Source organism: Astyanax mexicanus, chromosome 21 (genome assembly GCF_023375975.1).
Source record: "Astyanax mexicanus isolate ESR-SI-001 chromosome 21, AstMex3_surface, whole genome shotgun sequence".
Lineage (NCBI taxonomy): Eukaryota > Metazoa > Chordata > Actinopteri > Characiformes > Acestrorhamphidae > Astyanax > Astyanax mexicanus.
In genome coordinates this window covers 12,889,184-12,911,297 of record NC_064428.1, presented here as the reverse complement: position 1 = coordinate 12,911,297, position 22,114 = coordinate 12,889,184, and the positions used below count along the sequence as shown (strand labels likewise).

Sequence of the window (22,114 nt, the reverse complement as noted above, 5' to 3'; positions counted from 1 at the left end):
AAGTTTCCTATAGAAAACCATGTCTTGCGCCTGTGACTCATACGCCCCAACACCCCCCCAAAACCCCACCGGTAATACCGTATACCGCCATATAATCTGACGACGGTATGAAAAACTTCAATACTGCCCAACCCTAGTTACAGGCATCAAATTCAAAATGAGTGTATATTTGCAACACTAAAATTCTTGTCTTTGTAGTATATTCAATTGAATATGAGTTTAAAAGGATTTGCAAATTGTATTCTGTTTCTGTTTTCTTTTTTTTTCCTTTTTTTTTACAATATGTAAACTTTATAAATTAAACATAAATTTATTATAAATCTTTGTTTTATGTCTTTCTTTGAGCTTCCAGACAAACAGTTTTTCATTAACACTAATTCAGTAAACAGAATACTCTATTTGAACCAATGGTGAGTTCCTTATTAGTGTTTCCTATAATAATATATAATAATCATATTGATGTACTGATGTACAAAGTGGGTATTTACATTAATTTTTTGTACAAATAGCTTGTAGCAGGAATAACATTGTAGGTTCCTGAACCTCCTAGTTCTTAGAAAACAAATTCACCAACAGTAAAAAACAAAGTACCTTCAGTTACAAGCAGTTTGCTTACTCTGGACTATTCAGCCCAATGTTGGGCACCGGACCAAGTTTGGTGGCAGGATCTCAGCCAGCTTCAAGAACAGTCAGAAACCAGAGTAGGCCCAGTCCTGGTCCTACGTTCAAAAAGACACTGAGCCGAGTTCGGTAACCGAATCTCAGCCAGCTTTGAGGAGTCCGAAACCGAATAAGGCCCAGACCTGGTCCTACATTCAAAAAGACACTGAGCTTTATTACTTTTATTTTCTTGTCTAGAAACATTTCCAATTGTAAACACAAGTAAAAATAAATTAAACACAAATGGTAAAAAATCAAACAAACGCAACTAAATAAAACACATACATAAATGAATAAAATGTAATTACTTTCAACTTAGTATTTCTTGTATCAAAACTGTATTAATAAATAAATATAGGCATAAACATTGCCCTTATGTTTACCTGTTAACAGAACCCTAGCCCTCTACAGTTTATACAGATCTGTACTGAGATTCCAGGTAATATATATATATATATATATATATATATATATATATATATATATATATATATATATATATATACACACCTGAGATTTTTAAAAAATTAACGAAAAGATTTTCATATTAATTAAAATCTTTTTTTATATATATTTTTTTATTATTTGGTTATGAAAGAGTTGGGAAAACATTACAATTATCTTATTATACTAGACATATTATATAAATAATACAGTATTATTATATAACTTTAACCCTGTTCAGAACAGCTCAGAGCAGAACAGTTGTGAATGCTGGTCTTTCTTTTTCTAGTGAAACAGATTTTACAGCGAGTGCAGTAATATTTAGAGAGGAGCTGCTCTGGGAACAGGAGTATTTATAGCTAAATGGGAGGTAGTTTAGGCTCATAAATATGCAAGTATGTGTGATATAATTGGTTGCCCCCAGCAGATGACTGACAGTGTTTCCATCCATCCACAGTCTGTTGGCTCTTGAGAAAGGTGACGAAGAAACTGAAAGTAAGGTGTGGCTCCTCCGTTCAAGCAGGAGAGAAGATCTACAGCGGTTTGGATTCACTGGGTAAGTTCATAACTAACAAGAACATAGAATATTAACATGCAGCTTAAAGTAAAGACATCTTCTAAATGTTCCTTAGAGCTGTTCTTTCAGCTGAGCTCAGTGTCGGATTACACCTGAGGAAAAGGCCTCAAAATGGAGATCTGGAACACACCTGTACAGGTGATACTAAAAGGTACATTGTGTAATCAGAGCCGAGTTGAACTGAAATGCTGAATGGAATGCTGAATGGAATGGATGGTCTACTTATATACTATAAGGAGCTTCAAAATTTGCACAGTACTGTTTATTTGTATTAATATGTAAATTATATTAGTAATATTATAATATATTGTACTAATATATAAATCCTTGTATGTCAATGTTCTTGTCAATAATATGCATTTATTTTCAACAGAATTAATAACATAAAGTCTGGTGGACAGGGTCAGAGAACAGTTTGTTTGTACTCATTAAAGCCCATTTGTATTCAATATATTGTACATATTTATTTATTTAAAAATAATTGCAATAAATTAAATGTTTGTCACCATAAAATCTTTTTATGCCAATATTACTTTAATAATGATAAAACAGTATCATAATAATTATATTATATTATATCATATTATATTGTATTATATAATTTTATTATATTATATGAAAATTATAATAATCAAAACTAAAACCACAGTGTTTATAAGATGACATACTAGCTCATTGCCATGTTGCATGTTATTGAGCTTGGGTAATAATGACATCAAAAAAATACATATCATTACATGTATTGTATGATAAGCTGATAGGGTATTTACTGTGAGCTTTAGTATTTGTGTAAACATGTTGTAAACTGAACTTTAAGTATAATATTAACAGGTCATCTCATGATGCGATATTTTCACAATACATTACCCACAATAACAATATGACGTTACTTTGATTCTGAGACAATGTTCTACAATACTTCATGGCATCTGTTTTATTGAACTGTATAAAATACTTCTAAATAAGCAAATATGAGGATTTATTGATGTAAGATTGACAGAATATGACAAATAAATATTCTTCACCACAGGTTTCCTATGTTTATTTGTTTAGCACCACCACATGGAGAAATGAACTGGAGAAGAATGCCCAGAGCCCAGCTGTGTGTCTACAAAAAGAAAAAACTCAATGTCTCACCCTCCTGAATTCAGTAATGGAAGAGAATCTCCAGAACCCAGCTGTGTGTCTGTGAAGAGTGGCATCTCAATGTCTCACCCTCCTGAATTCAGTACTGGAAGAGAATCTCCAGAACCCAGCTGTGTGTCTGTGAAGAGTGGCATCTCAATGTCTCACCCTCCTGAATTCAGTACTGGAACAGAATCTCCAGAACCCAGCTGTGTGTCTGTGAAGAGTGGCATCTCAATGTCTCACCCTCCTGAATTCAGTACTGGAAGAGAATCTCCAGAACCCAGCTGTGTGTCTGTGAAGAGTGGCATCTCAATGTCTCACCCTCCTGAATTCAGTACTGGAACAGAATCTCCAGAACCCAGCTGTGTGTCTGTGAAGAGTGGCATCTCAATGTCTCACCCTCCTGAATTCAGTACTGGAAGAGAATCTCCAGAACCCAGCTGTGTGTCTGTGAAGAGTGGCATCTCAATGTCTCACCCTCCTGAATTCAGTGCTGAAGATTGTCCAGAGCCCAGCTGGGTTTATTGGTTAGTAATGCTGGCAAATTTATGATGCGTTTCATTTTAAGTTGCATTTTAAGTTGATAATTTATTTACCCTTAGCTATCCTTCCTATTGCTATTCAGGCTGTCCAGATCAGTTTCTGGCAGTTCATAACATTAAATATGAATTGCCTGTATTTTACATTAGTAACTCATTTTTAGAAGTTTGAATATGTATTATAAAAAAAAAACATATTAAAACATTTTATATTATAATTTCAGTTAAGAATTCACAGAAAAAAAGGAAAATTAAAAACAAGTATGTGCATATCTTCCAATCTTAATATTCCTTGTTTAAAAGGAAGCTGTGATATTTAACTTAAAAGTATGTTTATTTTAATAAAGGAATGTACTCAATGCATTTCTATTAAATAAATTGAATAAAAATATATCATGCAAAAACTGAATGCATACATATGTACCCCTTTTTAACATACCTCACCAAATTCAACACATGTCTGGCTGTAATATTCTCATAGTGTGTCTCAAATGACTGTTGTATAAGACACCTGTCTGGAAGATCCAGTCACTGATTTATTCAGTATCACTCCTGCAGATACAACATGAAGAATTAAAAAAACACTACACATAGCCCTGAGCAAAGCTTATCTATGAGTGAGATGATGGATAAAAAAACATCCCTGAACATAATCTGAAGTTCAGTTAAATCCATCATTAAAAAATGGAATGCAGCTGTTAGCACAATCTGAGTATTGTGCAAGAAGGAGACTGGTGAGGAAGGCCACCATTATCCATATGACTAATAAATCCTACCACCAGCATGCTTTACAACTAAAAACACTTTAATTCCCTATTTATCCCCTACACTGCTTTAGAGAGACAGGTCATTCTGTGAACATTCTAAAGACTGGACTTGTGAAAACCACAAAATTTGTGAGTGTATTTAAGTCTGATTATGTATTTTCTTGTTGTATTCACCTTCATATTATGTCTATCCTAACAGGGGGAGGAGTGACCTGCTTCAAGATCCCTGTTGCAGAAATAAATCTAAAACATGTCTTGCTCTACATCCACACATGGAGAAGTCACTAAACATTGTTCTGCAGAGAGTTTTACAGAATCACAAAATCAGCATGAAGCACAGATACGAGAGCTTATATGAGGGAATCAAAACACCAAAGAATAAAACCCTCCTGAACAGGATTTATACCCAGCTCTACATTATAGAGGGAGAGAGTGAAGGAGTGAATGAAGAACATGAGGTTTTACACTTGGAGAAAAAATCCAGCAGATACTTACAGGACACTCCAATCAACTGCTTAGATATCTTTAAATCTGTAAAATGTTCTGAAGGAGAAACTGAAGACGAGATCATTAGAGCTGGGGTGGATAGGGGTCTCAGACACAGCAAAAGTAGTGTAGAAGATAAAGAGATCCGAACTGTGCTGACTAAAGGAATTGCTGGAATTGGGAAAACTGTCTCTGTGCAGAAGTTTATTTTGGAATGGGCTGAAGGAAAAGCCAATCAGGACGTAGATTTCATGTTTGTGTTCCCATTCAGAGAAATGAACCTAATTAAGGATGATCAGTACAGTCTTCATAAACTTCTGTGTGCCTTCCATCCTGATCTCAAAGATCTGGACCCTAAGATCTATGATACGTGCAAAGTTGTGTTCATCTTTGATGGACTGGATGAAAGCAGAATTCCACTAAACTTTGAAGAGTGTGAGAAAGTGTCTGATGTATCCATGGCGTCATCAGTTGGTGTCTTGATAACAAACCTTCTTAAAGGAGAGCTGCTGCAGTCTGCTCATATCTGGATCACCTCCCGTCCAGCAGCTGCCAATCAGATTCCTTATCGGTACATCAGTCGTGTGACAGAAATTCAGGGGTTTAATGATCCACAAAAGGAGGAGTACTTTAGGAAGAGGATCAGTGACCAAGACCAAGCCCAGAAAATCATCTCCCACATTAGAACAGTGAGCAAGCTCCACATCATGTGCAACATTCCCGTCTTCTGCTGGATCTCAGCCACTGTGCTTCAGCGAATCCTGAGACAGAGTGATACAGAAATCCCTAAAACTCTGACTGAAATGTACTGCCACTTCTTGATCACTCAGACCATCATGAAGAATGAGAAGTATGAGGGAAGCTGTGATAGGGATACGGTAGAATTGCTGGAATCCAACAGAACTGTGCTTCTGAAACTGGCTAAATTGGCTTTTAATCAGCTGATGAAGGGGAACGTGATGTTCTATGAAGAGGACCTGAGAGAGAGCGGTATTAATCTCACAGAGGCCACACTGTATTCTGGGATCTTCAGGGAGGAATGTGTGCTTTATCAGAGGAAGGTCTACAGCTTTGTTCATCTGAGCTTTCAGGAGTTTCTGGCTGCTCTCTATGTGTTTCACTGCTACTTAATCAAGAACATGGAGTTACTGATGGTTTTTATTCCATGGGACAGTAGATGGCCTGAAAATGTTTCACTGGATGTGCTCCTGATGGAAGTGGTGAATAAAGTCTCAAAGAGTCAGAATGGACACCTTGACCTGTTCCTCCGTTTCCTGCTGGGCATTTCACTGGAGTCCAGTCAGAAGATCCTACAAGGGCTCCTGATCCACACAGAGAGCAGCTCAGAGAGCATCAAGAAAACAGTGCAGCACATCAAAGAGAAAATGGAAGATAAAGATCTTCCTAATGACAGATCTGTTAGCCTATGCCTCTGTCTGACTGAAATGAATGACCAGCCTTTTTTCAGAAAGATTCGGAAGTTCTCAAGATCAGAGAAACCCTCAGAATATAACATGTCTGGTGCAGAGTGTTCAGCTCTGTGCTGCATGCTGCAGATGTCAGAGGAGGTGAAGGATGAATTAGATCTGAAGAAATACAGCAATTCATGTAAGGCTTATGTAAAACTGCTTCCAGCTGTGAAGAACTGCAGAAAGGCTCTGTGAGTATCAACATTTATTGTTCTGTAGGAAAAAGTACTTTAGGTCACACCAATGATGTCACTCAAAAGCTTTATATGAAATCATAAGCTAAATAAGAATGTAAAAGTTCTACGGTTACAGAACATAGTCCTTCTGTTTCTCTGCATACGTTATCATCCTCCTTTCACCGTGTTGTTCAATTGTTAGGACCCCACAGAGCAGCTGTTATTATTTATTTATTTTATTTTATTTTATAGATTTTTTTTGGTGGTGTGTCATTCTCAGCACTGCAGTAACACTGATAGGCATAGTGGTGGTGTATAAGGTGTTTGTGTATTGTGCTGGTTTGTGTGGATCAAACAAAAAACTCCACTCACTCAGATGTAAAGTCAAAATGGAAGCTCATTTGTTGCTACACAATTAGTGTTGGTCATCTACTAGTTCTTCATTTGTAGAGGTTTAACAGGTCACAGATAATCCGTGATTTGTGTGTATTACAAGGTATGGTATGCATTTTAAATATAAATATTACTTCATTATTAAGGGGAAATTGTTAGGTATTTAAAGTTTTAATGATCTAAATTTTGAAAAGACAAAGAATTTTGCCTATTGACTTGTTTCAATCACAGGTATGGAAGCATTTAGGCTTCTCTGGCGTTGTTTACTGACGATGGAGAAAGGGACAAAACCTCTGTAGTACATGTGGGCACTGTGGTATGAGGTGTTTAAAAACTCCATCAGCACTGCTGTATCTGATACACTCGTAGCAGCACAACACACACTATCACACCACCACCATGCCAATCAGTGCCACTGAAATGCTGAAAAACAACAACCACCAAATAATAGCTGCTCTGTGGTGGTCTATACTGTGGGGTCCTGACCATTGAAGAACAGAGTGAAAAGAGGATAATAAAGTCATTTTGATACTAAAGGAAAACAAAGGAATTATAGTCTGCAATAATCTAACTGCATAGAATGCCCTGCATTATTTATAACAGTGGGTGTAGAAACAATAATGCAGGTAATATTATGCCTGATTTTTGTATGATATACTTATTTTATAGATTTATACAGAAAATATACATGTATAGAATATACAAAATATACATTTATATAGAAATATACAAACAAGTAAAGTAATGTCATCTATGTTGTTTAGATTTCATGCAGTAACACCAGTGACACAACACCTGGGGACCACAACCTTTCTTATATTTTAAATAATGTTTATGTAGTAAATGATTTATTGTCATATGCATCTTTCGAAGTCATTTAACACATTAGCATCCTTTCTAACTGTAGAAAAAATACACATAAGCCGTACAAATAGCATATCAGTATTTATTAATACAGTATTTACTTAGCTTAGCAACCCTGCTCACAAGTCAGCACATATTTCGCTAGTGGAGAACTCATAAATATTATATATGTTTTTTATTGAAACAGCTTGCCATATGGCTATTTATTTGCCATGCCTACGTACCTTATTTATAGGCTTAGCAGAACGCTTAATACACACAGCCCCAAATATTTGGTAAGGCTTGACTAATGAACTGTTTTAACTTAACTCTGCTGTTTTCTTTTTTCTTCAGATTAGAAGAGTGTAATCTCACCATGAACCACTGTGAAACTCTCAGCTCTGTTCTGAAATCAGAAAACTCCCTTATAGAGCTGAACCTCAGTAACAATTACCTGCAAGATTCAGGAGTGGAGCTTCTCTCTGCTGGACTTAAGAGTTCACACTGTAAACTGGAGACACTCAGGCTAGTATTTCTCTTAATTTATTGCTGGGAAGATAAACATTTAATTTAATTTAAAAATCTAAACAAATTGAAGATTTAGTCATTCAATTGATATATATATATATATATATATATATATATATATATATATATATATATATATATATATATACTAGTTAATATAGTTAACATATATACTAGTATATACTAGTTATTGTAATATTTGTGATATTAACTTTTCCTTTGTAGACTTGCTTCATGTAATCTTGGGATAAAGACATGTGAAATTCTGGGATCAGTTTTAAACCTGGAAAACTCCACCCTGACACATTTGGACCTTAGTAACAATGACCTGCAGGATTCAGGAGGGGAGCTGCTCTCAGCTGGACTAAAGAGTTCAAACTGTAAACTGCAGGTCCTCAGGTCAGTGTTTGTACTTATTCATTACTGAATGGATGAAAAGGATGTGATGTAACAATAAACTGTAAAACTAATATTTTGTTGCATTGTATTTTATTACATTTTTATATGTGTCAGTATTTTTACTGTAACCATCGGGCAAGCAAGTGATATTATAAGCAAACATTTGTACAATTAAGACAAACAAAAACTATCATTTTTAATCCTTCTCTTTCTTTTTCTCTTTGCAGCCTAGCTTCATGTAATCTTGGGATAAAAACATGTGAAATTCTGGGATCAGTTTTAGACCTGGCAAACACCTCCCTGATACAGCTGGACCTTAGTAACAATGACCTGCAGGATTCAAGAGTGGAGCTGCTCTCAGCTGGACTAAAGAGTTCACACTGTAAACTGCAGATTCTCAAGTCAGTGTTTCTGTGAATTAATTCTTGCACGCAAACTGCATGATAAAAAATGTAATTCTTTGTGGTGTTAAAATTACTGCATATCATACTATGTATACATTTACTGTTTTAAATGTTATTTGCCCCTGAAAATCTTTTTTTGATTGCATTTTAATATATATCTTAATTGTTTTTTCTTTGCAGACTAGCTTTGTGTAATCTTGGTGTAAGGATATGTGAAATTCTGGGATCAGTTTTAACCCTGGAAAACTCCCTGATAGAGGTGGACCTCAGTAACAATGACCTGCAGGATTCAGGAGTGGGGTTGCTCTCTGCTGGACTGATAAATTCACACTGTAAACTGCAGACACTCAGGTGTTTCAGAGTTTATTTTTTTTAATAATTATTAAACAATAATAGAACCTTGTTAAAACATGCTACATACAGCTCATCCTACTGCTAACTTCCATTTTGATTTGTTTTCTGTACTTTTAAGTGCTATTATATAATGGCATACAAATGCTTAGCTGTGTTTCACATTGAATTCAATAGAGGATTAGTAATGATAATATAATAATAAGATATTACAAAGAAAAGAGTGACATAGATGACATACAGATGAAAAACTGTCGCTTTGGTTTGGAGATGGCAAACAAAAACTTAAATACAAATTCTTTCTCTACAGGTTATCTGGTTGCATGGTCACAGATAAAGGCTGTTCTTATCTGGCTGCAGCACTCAGTTTAAACCCCTCTCATCTAAAGGAACTGGATCTGACCTACAATCACCCAGGAGAGTCAGGAGTAAAGCTGCTGTCTGCTAGACTAGAGGATTCACAACACACACTCAGGTATGGATAACTGTCTTTGGAGTTGTGTATGTGTAAATGAAACACTGAATATTTAGATTTTCTAAAAATTAAGCATCTGCAGAGAAATTACATTTTACTTTAAATGCATCACATAGTGGGGATTAGAGATTATTTCACTACATTTCACTTTGTATTACAAGATGCATATCATGACAATTATGGAGCACTTTTGATAGTAGTGGAAAATGGTTCAATTTATCAATTTATTAAAAATCTTTATTTAGTATTTTTCCTTTTAAATATAAATGAAAAGAAAATGTAAATTAAATCTAATTTTAATTAAAATAGGAATGTTATTGAAACATTTGCAAAAAATCAAATGCTTTATCACACTATAATATCATAACTCTTAGTTGTTTTTCTCCTGCTGCCAATTTTAGTTAAATTCTCAGTACCAGTGGGATATGGATTACATATTTAAACTTTTTATAGATTACAGTGGTAAGAACTACCATATTATATCTTAATTATCACCAAAATTGCAGGTGATTATAAAAACACATTGAAAACTCATGTTAAATGCTATACAGCTGTGGCTAGAGGAAGGCGGAGTCAGCTTGCCAATTTGTCATAGGAGACCCTTTCCGACTGTTAAGAAGGTGCTTTGAACAGCTCAAAAAACACTCAGCTCTCATCTGCATCAGAGAGAGAGAGAACACTGATGTCCTTGCTATATAAACAGAGAGCCATCACAGAAGCTTACACTGAGGATTCAGATTTTAAAAAGTGTAAATAAAACATTTTTGGGTTAAAATGCACCATCATTTTCTGTGTGTGCTTCTGAGCACCGTCCTGGCCTCCAGCTATGGAACACAGTCATCTCTCAATAAACAGTCAGGAGACTTGGGTCATACAAGTTCAAAATAGGTCATTTTATGAGCGTTTCTGCACAAAGCTCATCAACAATGAACTATAAAAGCAATTCAAAGCCTGTAACACACCCCATAACTTAGATTAACTCAGGTGTGTCTCATCCACTCGTTCCAGAACATGCCATAAGTCATCATTGTCATGCCATAAATATATGGGTGGCTGACTTGACGTGTTTTTTTTTTTTTGGTCCAGTGTGTCAAATATATATAAATAATAGAAGAATATGTCAAATACTGTGATGATATTGTTCAAAAAGTGCTGTTTTATATAATTTTACAGAGCATTCATGGGATTAACATTTAATTTTTTTACAATTTTCAGTCAAACCAGAAAAAGCTCATATGGCGTCCCAATCACATTTCACAAAGTTAGATTTTGAATAATAACAAGCAAACTAATTTATTTTCTGTTTAATCAATCATATATTAATAACCCAGATGTCTACTTGTGAGTCTGCTTGGGTAAAAATTCGTGCATAATATTTTGAAGCCACATTTTGTCCCAAAATGTCATATGGTTTTTAAATGGGCAATTGTTTGGAGACCTTTGGGGAGGAAGAACAACACCTCAGAAGGAGACTGAAAGTTACAGGGTGTGTTATCGCTCTTTATGATTTCAAGAAAATCAAGTATATCTAGCACTCCTGCTTCAATTCCATTTTGCACTGTCACATGGTGTGACACATTTTACACCAAAATGCCCAAATAAAATTATTTTTTTTGTTAATATTACCTCTAAAACTATATTGTCATATTGTAGTTAGCATGGTTTTATGATGCTAGCATAAAGCCACATTGCTTAGTCATGCTAAGTACATGAAACGTCATACGGTGTGACACAGTGTCATACGGTGTGACAGGGTTTTCTCACACCATATGACTATTTTGTCACACTATATGATATGAACTGATAGAATATAACCTACCCTTTTTTAGAATTTTAATATTTAATATTTCAACCAACCATATATATAGTATGTGTTAAATACAGCTTTTAACAATAAGACATCTCTCTAACTCTCTGTATGTGTTTGTGTGTTTTTTTTTAGAGTGGAACATGAAGGGAAAATCAGAATCAAACCAGGACTAAATAAATGTAAGTTGGCTGCAATTCCTAAAATTATGAGGATTGTTTCACTGTCCAAATATTTTTGGGCTTAACTATACAGTGGTGGCAGAAATGTTGGCACCCCTGAAATTTATAAAAGAAAATTATTGCAGACCCATGACCCAAACCCAGCTTTCTGACACTAAGCCGTACATTATCACCCAGTCAAGGCAGCCAGTGCCAGAGGCAGCAAAACAGCCCCAAAACATTGTTGAAGCCATATTTGACTGTATGTGCTTGCTTTTTTTGCTTTATAGGCCTCATTTGATTTTTTTTATAAACAGTAGAATGATATAATTTACCAAAAAACTCTATCTTGATCTTATGTGTCCACAAGATGTTTTGCCAGGAAGATTTTGACTTACTTGCATACATTTTGGCAAACTGCAGTCTATCTTTGTCTATGTCTCTGTGTTAGCAGGGGGGGGCTCCTGGGTCTCCTGCCATAGCATTTTATTTTATTCAAACGTCGACGAACAGTTCACACTGATACTGATGCACCCCTAGCCTGCAGAACAGTTTGAGTTTCTTTGGAACTATTACCTACAGTGCTGTGGGTTGTAAATGTCTGGATTATGTTGTGCACTGTGGACAAAAGGAACATCAAACTCTCTGGAGATGGATTGCAACCTTGAGATTGTTTATATTTTTCCACAATTTTGGTTCTCAGGCAATAAACATGTGTATAAATATACATATATTTTTTTTTAAATGCAGACTATATCTCTGTCAATCTTTTTGTGTTCAGATGGCTGTGATCTCACACTGGACCCAAACACAGCATACATTCGTCTGTCTCTGAGTGAGGGGAACAGGAAGGCAGTGTGGGGAGAGGAGCAGCCGTATCCTGATCATCCAGAGAGGTTTGATGTGTGCTGGCAGGCTCTGAGTAGAGAGAGTGTTACTGGACGCTGTTACTGGGAGGCTGAGTGGAGCGGGAGAGGAGCTGCTGTAGCTCTGAGTTGTAAAACCATCAGCAGGAAAGGAGGAGGACCGGACTGTCGGTTTGGACAGAATGAAAACTCCTGGAGGCTGAGCTGCTCTAATAACAGATACTCTGTTTATCACAATAATAACAGAACTGATCTCACCTGTCCTCCCTCCGGCTGTAGGAGAGTAGGAGTGTATGTGGACTGTCCAGCCGGCACTCTGTCCTTCTACAGAGTCTCCCCTGATACACACACACTCACACACTTACACACATTCAACACCACGTTCACTGAGAGCGTCTACGCAGGGTTTTATGTTTCAGATGTTGGCTCCTCAGTGCGTGTGATATAGGATAGCCATCTTTGGGTGTGTGTTCACTGTACAATTCACTGAACCTGAATGGAGGTCCATATGTTTTTTATGATAATTACATGTGTACTTGTGTGTCCTCCATTGTTACTCACGCTCGCCTTGACACTTGGGTCATTTATGGGACACATTTTAGAATGTGTAGAACATTGTGTAAATTTAAAAGAATGTTTAAAGATAAGATGATAAGCACTTGTAAATATGAGGAACGATCTATTAATGATGGGAGGCTTCAATATGTTGATTAACATTTTGACATTCTTCTGTATTATTTATGTGTATGGTTTGACTTTATAATATTTAAAAAGGGTCTATGATCAGGAGATCGCTGGTTCGAAACCTGTTTGTGAAGCTTGCCATCGGCTAAAGAGATGGCACTCTTTCCCCTCATCACTCCTAGAGTGATGTGGATCAGCACAAGGCTGCATCTGTGAGCTGATGTATCAGAACCAAGTTGCTGTGCTTTTCTCTGAGCGTTAGTTAGTGCTGTGATGCTACTCGGCAATGCAGCATCAGCAGCAGTTCAAAAAGAGGTGGAGTCTGACTTCACTAGTGTCAGAGGAGGCGTGTGCTAGTCTTCACTTTCCTGGTGTTGGGGCATCACTTGTGATAGTGGGAGTCCTAATGAGTGGGTTGGGTAATTGGCTGTGTGAATTGGGGAGAAAATGGGGGAAAAAATAGAAAGAAAGTAAGATTAACAAAGGGTAGTTAAAAAAAGTAAAAGCTTCAGACTGCACCTTTTCGGTCATTACCAGTTCTGATACTAGAAAATTTTGATTACTGATAATCATTATTATCTTTTTTTTTCTTTTGTTTCTTTTCTTCTTTTTTGTGTGAAATCATGTGTGCAGTTAATGTTTTTCATTTCTGTTATTATTGCACTTTGCATAAAATAAACCGAAACATACTAAAGTAAAAAAAAAACCTCACTGACATTAACTAGTAGAAGTAAATTGCTGGAAACATATTGTACACATATTTTGTATTTTTAACCAGGTTTACAGTTTATCAATAATACAATTTTGGATATAAATGTACTTTGGTTTAATTTATGCATGGGAACATTTTAAATGTACACGGATTGGTTATTAGAGGCCTACAGATTCTTGGTTTCTCAAAAGTTAGAGGAAAACAACAACTTTCCCAGTACTGTTCTATTTCTGCAATAATTGAAAGTTGGCAAGTTTGTATTAAGAGCTGTTTCATTTATTCTTTAAGGTAAATGTTTTTTTTTAGATGTGAGAAAATGAATCCATGTTTTATACCTGTTCCTATGATCTCTAGCGTTAAACATAAATGTAAAATGTACAGTTTGTGTAAGTGTGGTGTACCGTATGTGTAAGGTAGATGTGTTTTTGTATGTGAAAAACTAATCTTACTTTTCTCAAGTTTCTTATACCTTTGTAGAGTTAGAGGAGGGTGTGGGAGTGTCAGGATGGCAGGTAGCACAACACAGCACCAGGGTAATACACCTTATTTTATTTTGCCTACACTCCTGTGTAAAATATACTGAAGGTGTATTTAGCTATAATTGTAATCATTTAGAAATAAGAACTCAGGTGAGCAAGCTTTTTTTTGGGGGGTGTTCGAGAGTATCCAGTGTATGATCCCTTTTTTACTTCATAATATAAAACTATGGTACCAACGTTATATCTGTTTATATGAAAATGCAGCACATAGTGTCACATTTGTGTAACTGTTTGTTGTTATTGTGCTCATGTTAATCCATAGTCTGCACCTGTTCTTAGGTAAGAGAATCAGGAAAGAGGAAAAGAAGGTTATTTTGTTCGACTGTTTAACTGTTTTCTTTTTGTGTGAGTGTAAATACTTATGTGATGCTTTTCATGTTTTGATTTCTTCTATTTGTAGTTATTTTGTGTTTTCACTACCCAGACATCAATACAATTCAGCAGTTTGACCAATCAAAGGAGACAATGTGCTCACATGGTTTATTGGTGTGTATTTTGGTGCATTTATGTTTATGCCTGTGTGAAACCAAACAAAACAGAGGGAGAATACGCTTTAAGTAAACAACGACAACAAACCTGAGTCTGATTTAACCCAAATAAAACATGCAGGTGTGAAACCATCTATAAATATTAAGTGAATTCACTTGGTTTGTGGGGGAAATTGATCTATGTCTTATTGGATAGAGTTTCTGTCAGAACCTTTAGGACGAGCAGGTGTTTTGTTGAGTTTTATATATATATATATATATATATATATATATATATATATATATATATATATATATATATTTAAAAAAAATAGTTATACAAATGGGTACAGTGATAAATCGAAACAGGAAACAAGCAGTAACAGCAGCAAATAAACAATGTCAAGGACAAGTGAATAAAGAAAAGAAGAAAAAAACAACAAAAAAAGCCAGAGGAATTGCCAAAACAATCTAAAAAAACAAAAACAAAAAGAAACATTCCACAGTTATCCCATCTTTTGAAAAGATTGCAAAAATAATGATCAGCCACAATAATTTCTCAAATTATCTTTTCTACTTATTTATTTATTTTATGTTTAGTATTATTTAAATACTACGTTCTCCTTCAGTTGTTCACCGACGTGTGTTTCAGAACTTTCGAATCGGACAGTTCTTCGTGCCTGACACTCTGGCTGAAACTCCACCCTCTTTGACTTGGTCTGCCTAACAACAGAGCGATCTATATTCTGATTGGCTCAACGAGAGTACATTATAATATACAGCCGATGGATTGGCAAGCGTGAAAAATACCATGTGTGGCGTGTGAGCGTGTGAACTCGTTGAGGTGCGTGTTTCACACGCTCAAAGCGTGAGGCTTGAGAACACTGTGCATTGATAATTATCATATTCTAAAATTTAAAAATAGATCTAAGGAACATGACAATTTTTCTGCCAGTGCTTTTGGGAAAGTAGTGAATATTTAAATGGATGTCAGCTTCAGGTCAAACACTGTTTTTTTATTTGTCACTGTTCTCATGGTATATCACTAGTATATCAGTGTCATTACAGTGGCAATGCATGACTAATGGTTAATGTAAACCTTATAATAAATGTAAACAGGGTGCACCTATACTATTGTTATACTAGCTAAAATGTACAGATTGGTTAGTCCTAATAAACTGTATAATAAAAGTACAAAAGTACAGATTCAGTATGACTAAAGAAAAAAATAAGGATTCACAGGATCAATTAAAACTGGTAAAGCTCTCCTCTATTGCAAATTACTGTGGCAATAACCACAGTAATTCTGTATCTGTATCATATCTGTAATTTGAAGAGGTGGAAAGTAACAAATTGCATTTACATTTATATTACTGTTACTGTAATTGAGTAGATTTTCTGAGTAATTTGTAATTTTTAAAGTAGTTTTAAAATAGGTAATGTACTTTTACTCAAGTACATTTTGACACAAGTAATTTACTTCACTACATTGGAAAACTCCCTGTTACAGAGTAAAAAAATAGCTGGGAAAAAAACAATTGTCTGAATAAAAAACAAATGGCGCGGATGCACTGGCGCACGGATGCTGGCATGTGGAATAACAAGGAATTAATGCATGCTCTGCCCTGCCGGACAGAGCTGTCAGCTTTCAAAACTTCCACATCAAACCTGCGAAAGCATGTGGTGGTAAGTTATATGTTTATTCCGAATTCACTGGTTAGCTGTAGATTTACTTTATAAAGACCAGTAATCTTCGTTTATATGCAGCTACACAGATTATACAATCTCCTGTATTTAGTAAAATATCCAGCACAATAATCCCTTTATTACAAATTGTACAACCTAAGCAATTCTTTAACAGAATTCTGATTTCAGGGTTTTCTGAAAAGCAGTGAAGGTTAATGGAGACGAAAGGCTAACAAGTTAACGGAGCTGCGCTACTTTACGTGCTTAGCCTGCGTCCACAAACTGAGTTTACCTTTCTGAAAGTATTGGTGGTGAGAGGAATGCCTGATAATACATATCAAGCACAGCACTAATCAGGCACCCATCCACTCCTTCCCCATTTACCCTCCTGTCACTTCCTCCCAAACACAGGCGCTTGAGAACGCTCCCCATAGAGAAAGCGACCAGGCATGTTTTTTTTCCATCGTGGTGCACCTGCAGGACAGGTGCTATATTTACAATATAACGGATCATAACAAGGAACTAAGTAAATGGTGAATCATAAAACTAATAAATTATAGAAGAGGGGTTGCCAACATATATATTACATATATAGCTAGCTATTTATAGGATAGCTAACTATTTACTTGTATAGTTTAAAAAACAAATATTTTATATTTTAATTTATTTTTCTATATGTTTGTGTGTACATGTTTGTTTCTGCATTATATGTATATGAAAATGAAACAAATTAAGGATTAAATCTGAACTAAAGTTTGTCACTGGCGACATCTGCTGGCCAGTGTAAGTCCATCCGTCAAACCCACAACACTTAAAATTCAATGATGTTGATGCTGTTTGTGTGAAAATAATTATTCTTCACAATATTAATAAATGCAATATGTGTAAGTTAATGTGTTGTTGTTATTATACTTGTACACAGTACAATAAAAGTCTCTGTATATCCCGGTTTAGAAAGCAGACGGTTCCAATCCTAAGCCCAAAGCTCTAACCAACACCAGGCAAACATGGCACCATTAATTTTATTCATGAATTCTATTCTGCAGTAAATGTGGCACAGCATGTTCTGTTGTAGTTTTACCCTAAAGTGACTCTTTTACAATATTAATATCAGAGATACAGCGTCAAAATACACAAACACTGCAACAGTTGGTTCATGTTTTACTATAATATTAATGTCCAATGCTAGCACATTTAGCTCAAAATTATTATAAAATTATTATAAAATTATCTTAACTCAAAATTATAGTGCAAATAAGAAATGATTACAGATAAGAAAAGATTAAAGTGTACAATTAGATATCTAGAAATTCTACCATTTTACCAGATTGTTTTTCTATAACAAAACAAATTAGAATAATAATTTATATATTTCAATTCTAAACAACAATGACATTATTATTTGTATTATTATTAGTATTATTTTTATCATTATTACACTATAATAATTAATAGTCTGAATAACAGTGTAGAAACCTAAAATAACAATTTCTTATGAAACTAATAGCCAATACCATCTTTAACTGGCCTTTAACTGGATTTTTAACTGGACTAGTAAAACTGTGACAATAAATAAAAAAAAAACATCTCATCAATTAACTAAAATACACCGAATTAGGTGGGTATTACAGACTAATTAGAGGTTAAACAGCTTTATCTAATTAACTGATCTTAAACTAGGCTAATTAAACGCTTATTTTTGCGTTTTAAAATTTTTTTTTTATCAATTTTAGTGAGGGTCCTTAGGTACTTCCCTAAATTAGGAACTGGCCAAAGTATCAAAGGAGCCTAGTTATCATTAGATTTTATTCACATTTTTACCCTCACTGGATAAAATAAAATTAACACAATGCTGTTTATCAGCTGCAGGTTTGAGATGAGCAGTTCAGAAGGACATTTTTTCTCCAGCAGTGACCGGCTCAACATTTGGATTTGCTGAACAGACTCTGTACAGTCATGTATGAATCTTTAGTGCTCTATAAGGACACTTAATCTTTTTATTAACTTCAGAGAAAAATGGGGAACTGTGATAATACAAACATCTAGATAAAAGCAGTTTAAAAACAGTATATTACTTATTGTGTATTGTTGTTTGCAGTTAATATCCATGCAATATTTTGCATTGAATACTTTTAAAGATTGTTGCTATGTTATTTTTATGTTACATTATTACAAATAAATATGGTTATACCAAAAATACCCTGAAATATTGTGATATTATTTTAGGGCTGTGTCACCCACCCCTACCAGCTACAGTACAAATTATATAATTACTCCCTCCACCATGCTTCACAGCTGGCAGTTTGGTGTTTCTGTGCTTTGCCTTGTTTCCCCCTGCATGGTACTGTTCTTTTGTGCATAAGTTAGTTCCAGTTTTGTTTCTTCTGTCCATAGAACATCTTTCTGAACACATTTTGGAAAATTCAGATTTTATGTACATGCAGGTCTTAAGCAATGCTTTTGTTGCATGTCTCAACATCATGTTTGTGGTTGGGGGGGAGATGCTGACCACAGAACTGAGACACCCTTAGTTGAAACAAAGTCATAATACCCTTGCTTCTGCAAAAGTATAAAATTTCTAACCACATCTGTGTGCAGGCTAAAATCTTAAATCTTAAAATCTTAAATCAGACAAATTAACAAAAGTGGTGCTCATATGTGTGTGTTTGTATTTATTGTGTTCTCTATGAATGCGAATTATGCTACAACAAATGAAGCTTGTGTACAAGAGACCAGAATGTATGTGGAATTAAAAAAATAATAATGATATAAAAAATACATTTGAGCATGTTTGGGAAGCAGTACTTGTTCATGAATATTTCAATGTATCTTACAATTCTGTGTGATTTTATTGGCTGCCACCAGCAAGTGACTGACAGCGGCCCCGCCCTTCAGTCGTCTCCACCAATGATTGTAAATTATAAACAGCCAGTGATATTCACTGTTCATTCCTCTCGGACAAAGGGAAGTATATGAGAAGGTGTACGTAAGCTGAAATTGAAAGTAAGGTGTATCATGTGATCAGGAGAGAAGATCTACAGAGGTTCGGATTATCTCGGTAAATTCAGAACTAAGGAGAATGTAGAGGATGATCCTGCAGATTAAAGTAAGAAGATGTTGTGAGTGTTCCTCAGATACAGAACTGTTCTTTCAGCTCAGCTCAGGGTCGGATTACACATGAAGAACCTGGAGTAAACAGATGTGTAAATACAGAGTAATTCTACAAATTATATATATATATATATATATATATATATATATATATATATATATATATATATATATATATATATATATATATATGCTGTTTTATTATTATGATCGTGTAGTTTGTAATATGGGAGTTTCCGGAACTGTGTCGCTACAGGTGTATTTCTGTAAGGGCGTGTTCATGTTCACATGTGCAGTAGCGCTGTTTGACCAGCAGAGGGACAGAAACTCACCTGAAATTTTGTTGTTATTTAAGCGGGTCCTTTTTTTTTTTTAAACAAACCTGAAAGTAACTCTGCTTCTTTATATTCAGTGTTTTAAAAATAATTCGTAATTCTATGTCCTCATTTCCAGTATTACTAAATGATGCAGAGGTGATACATTATTTCCATGTTTAGTAATAGTGATATTAATTAAATTACACTTTTCGGATTATAATATCTGGTCTCTTCACAGGGAACAGCATCTCTGGTGTCCATCTGAAGCTCCTTCACGATGGAGTCTCATCTTTCCAGATCTGGAGAAGAACCTCCTGTCCCGCAGTGAGTAACTGAACATAAGTTACTTAACATGAGCTCCAATGAGTCTTGTTCCTTTAATATATTGTGATCACCCTGCACTGTTTGATCACTGTTTTATTGTGTGACTTGTGTAAAATTGTTATTAAAATAAATAACTTTTCAGCTCTTTCCTCCCATCATTAATTAATTCAAGTTAGTGATGGGAGATCATTTGAATTAATTCAAAATTAAAACGTATTACTGTTGTAAAGCAGTTTTCTAACTAGTATCATGGAGGTTGTAGATCTGATCAGTAGAGAGGCTTGTGCTTCTGTTCGAAACCTTTAAAGAACTATTATATATGCCAATGTTTTACATATTTTATACTTTTTCTAAACTGGAATATAAGGAGGTAATTTTGCACCATGGTCAAAATAAAATCTGCTCATAAGTTTAAAGGAAATTACACTTTTTTTATATTATATTCATAGAAATATTATTCAGACTCCCTTGAAAATAAATGACAAAGAAACAATATTTTTAATATTTGCTCGTTTTAAATGCTGCTGTTTGTTAGTGTTTTAACACAATCAAGAATTGTTTATACATTTGAAGAATATCAAGATTTAATTTTTACAGCATCGTCCAGACCTAATGCACTTGTCCAAAGTGACATACAAACACAGAATAACCAACATAATTCTAAATAATTCTTATTACAGCAATAGGAAAAGGCTTTTTTTATTTTGTGTGTGTGTGTGTGTCAGATGTTTATGCCAGATGATTTAGGTGTTCAGATTAAATATATATATATATTTATCAGACTAACCTTTATCCAGATTCATTTACTTTGTTTCTCGTAGAAAAATAAATGATATTTTTTTCACAATATCCTATATCAGTTTGTACATGAGTTTCTCTGATCTATTTCTTTTTAATTGAGAAGTAGTAACCACACACTATAGATAACCAAACTCAAAAATATCCTAATGTAGTTATTCTGTTTTTTATTACAGAACCAAAATCAAAATCAAAATCTGTCCTGTCAGTTCTGTCAGAAGTTTTTTTAAGCAATCTTTATTTAACATTCTACACATCTCTTTACCAGGTTGTGTAATCCTCAAGAATCTCCAGAAGCCAGCTGTGTGTGTATGAAGAGCAGCAGCTCAATATTTAATCCTCCTTGCCTCAATACCAAAGCAGAATCTTCAGAACCCAGCTATGTGTCTATGAAGAGCAACAACTCAATGTTTAATCCTCCTTACTTCAGTACTGATGGAACTGGTGTCAGTCCTAGGTGAGACACAAACTGACTTCTTTTTACAGCAGATAAAAGAGATAGAGCACTGTGTTAACTGGTAACACAATGATAATGATGTGGGGTTGTGGAGGGTCCTCTGTAATTTAATTCCCGTCCAGACTGACCATGTACCTTTTTCTCAGACGTTCTCTGAAAAAATGACAGGCTGAATTACCTACTGTTTTTCGCTAAACCCTGTGTTTCTACAGTAAAGTTAGTCCCATGTGGATCCACATGTTTGAGTTTCATCAGTTTGGATGCAGGAGTTTTATCACTGAGTAGAAGCGTGAAATATTTTGCACAGATGTCCCCCTGAGAAAAGAATCCTGTCTGGATAGGGCTTTACCTATGAATTTTACAGCAGTTAAACTGACAGGAAGATTTATGAGTTCTGGAAAAAAGCAGGGAATGAGAATAAACCGTTAATATAATTTTTAAATCTACAGTTTATTATTTAAAAAATTATATCAAAAACACTAGTCATATTTTGAAAACCATATGCACACTTTCACCCTTGATGACTTTATCTCTCCCAGCAGGGGG

At 34.9% G+C, this 22,114-nt stretch overlaps 1 protein-coding gene across 1 annotated transcript; it reads left to right on the top strand.

Annotated features, from left to right (window-relative positions):
- The first annotated feature begins 1,562 nt into the window (after positions 1-1,562).
- Positions 1,563-13,651, top strand: LOC125785836 (NACHT, LRR and PYD domains-containing protein 3-like). The gene is made up of 10 exons (XM_049470015.1): positions 1,563-1,660; positions 2,735-3,336; positions 4,315-6,261; positions 7,837-8,007; positions 8,236-8,409; positions 8,637-8,810; positions 8,994-9,164; positions 9,475-9,639; positions 11,582-11,628; positions 12,389-13,651. Exons 2-10 carry the CDS (start codon positions 2,810-2,812, stop codon positions 12,919-12,921), a joined length of 3,909 nt encoding a protein of 1,302 aa, XP_049325972.1. The 5' UTR covers positions 1,563-1,660; positions 2,735-2,809; the 3' UTR covers positions 12,922-13,651.
- Positions 13,652-22,114: the final 8,463 nt, after the last annotated feature.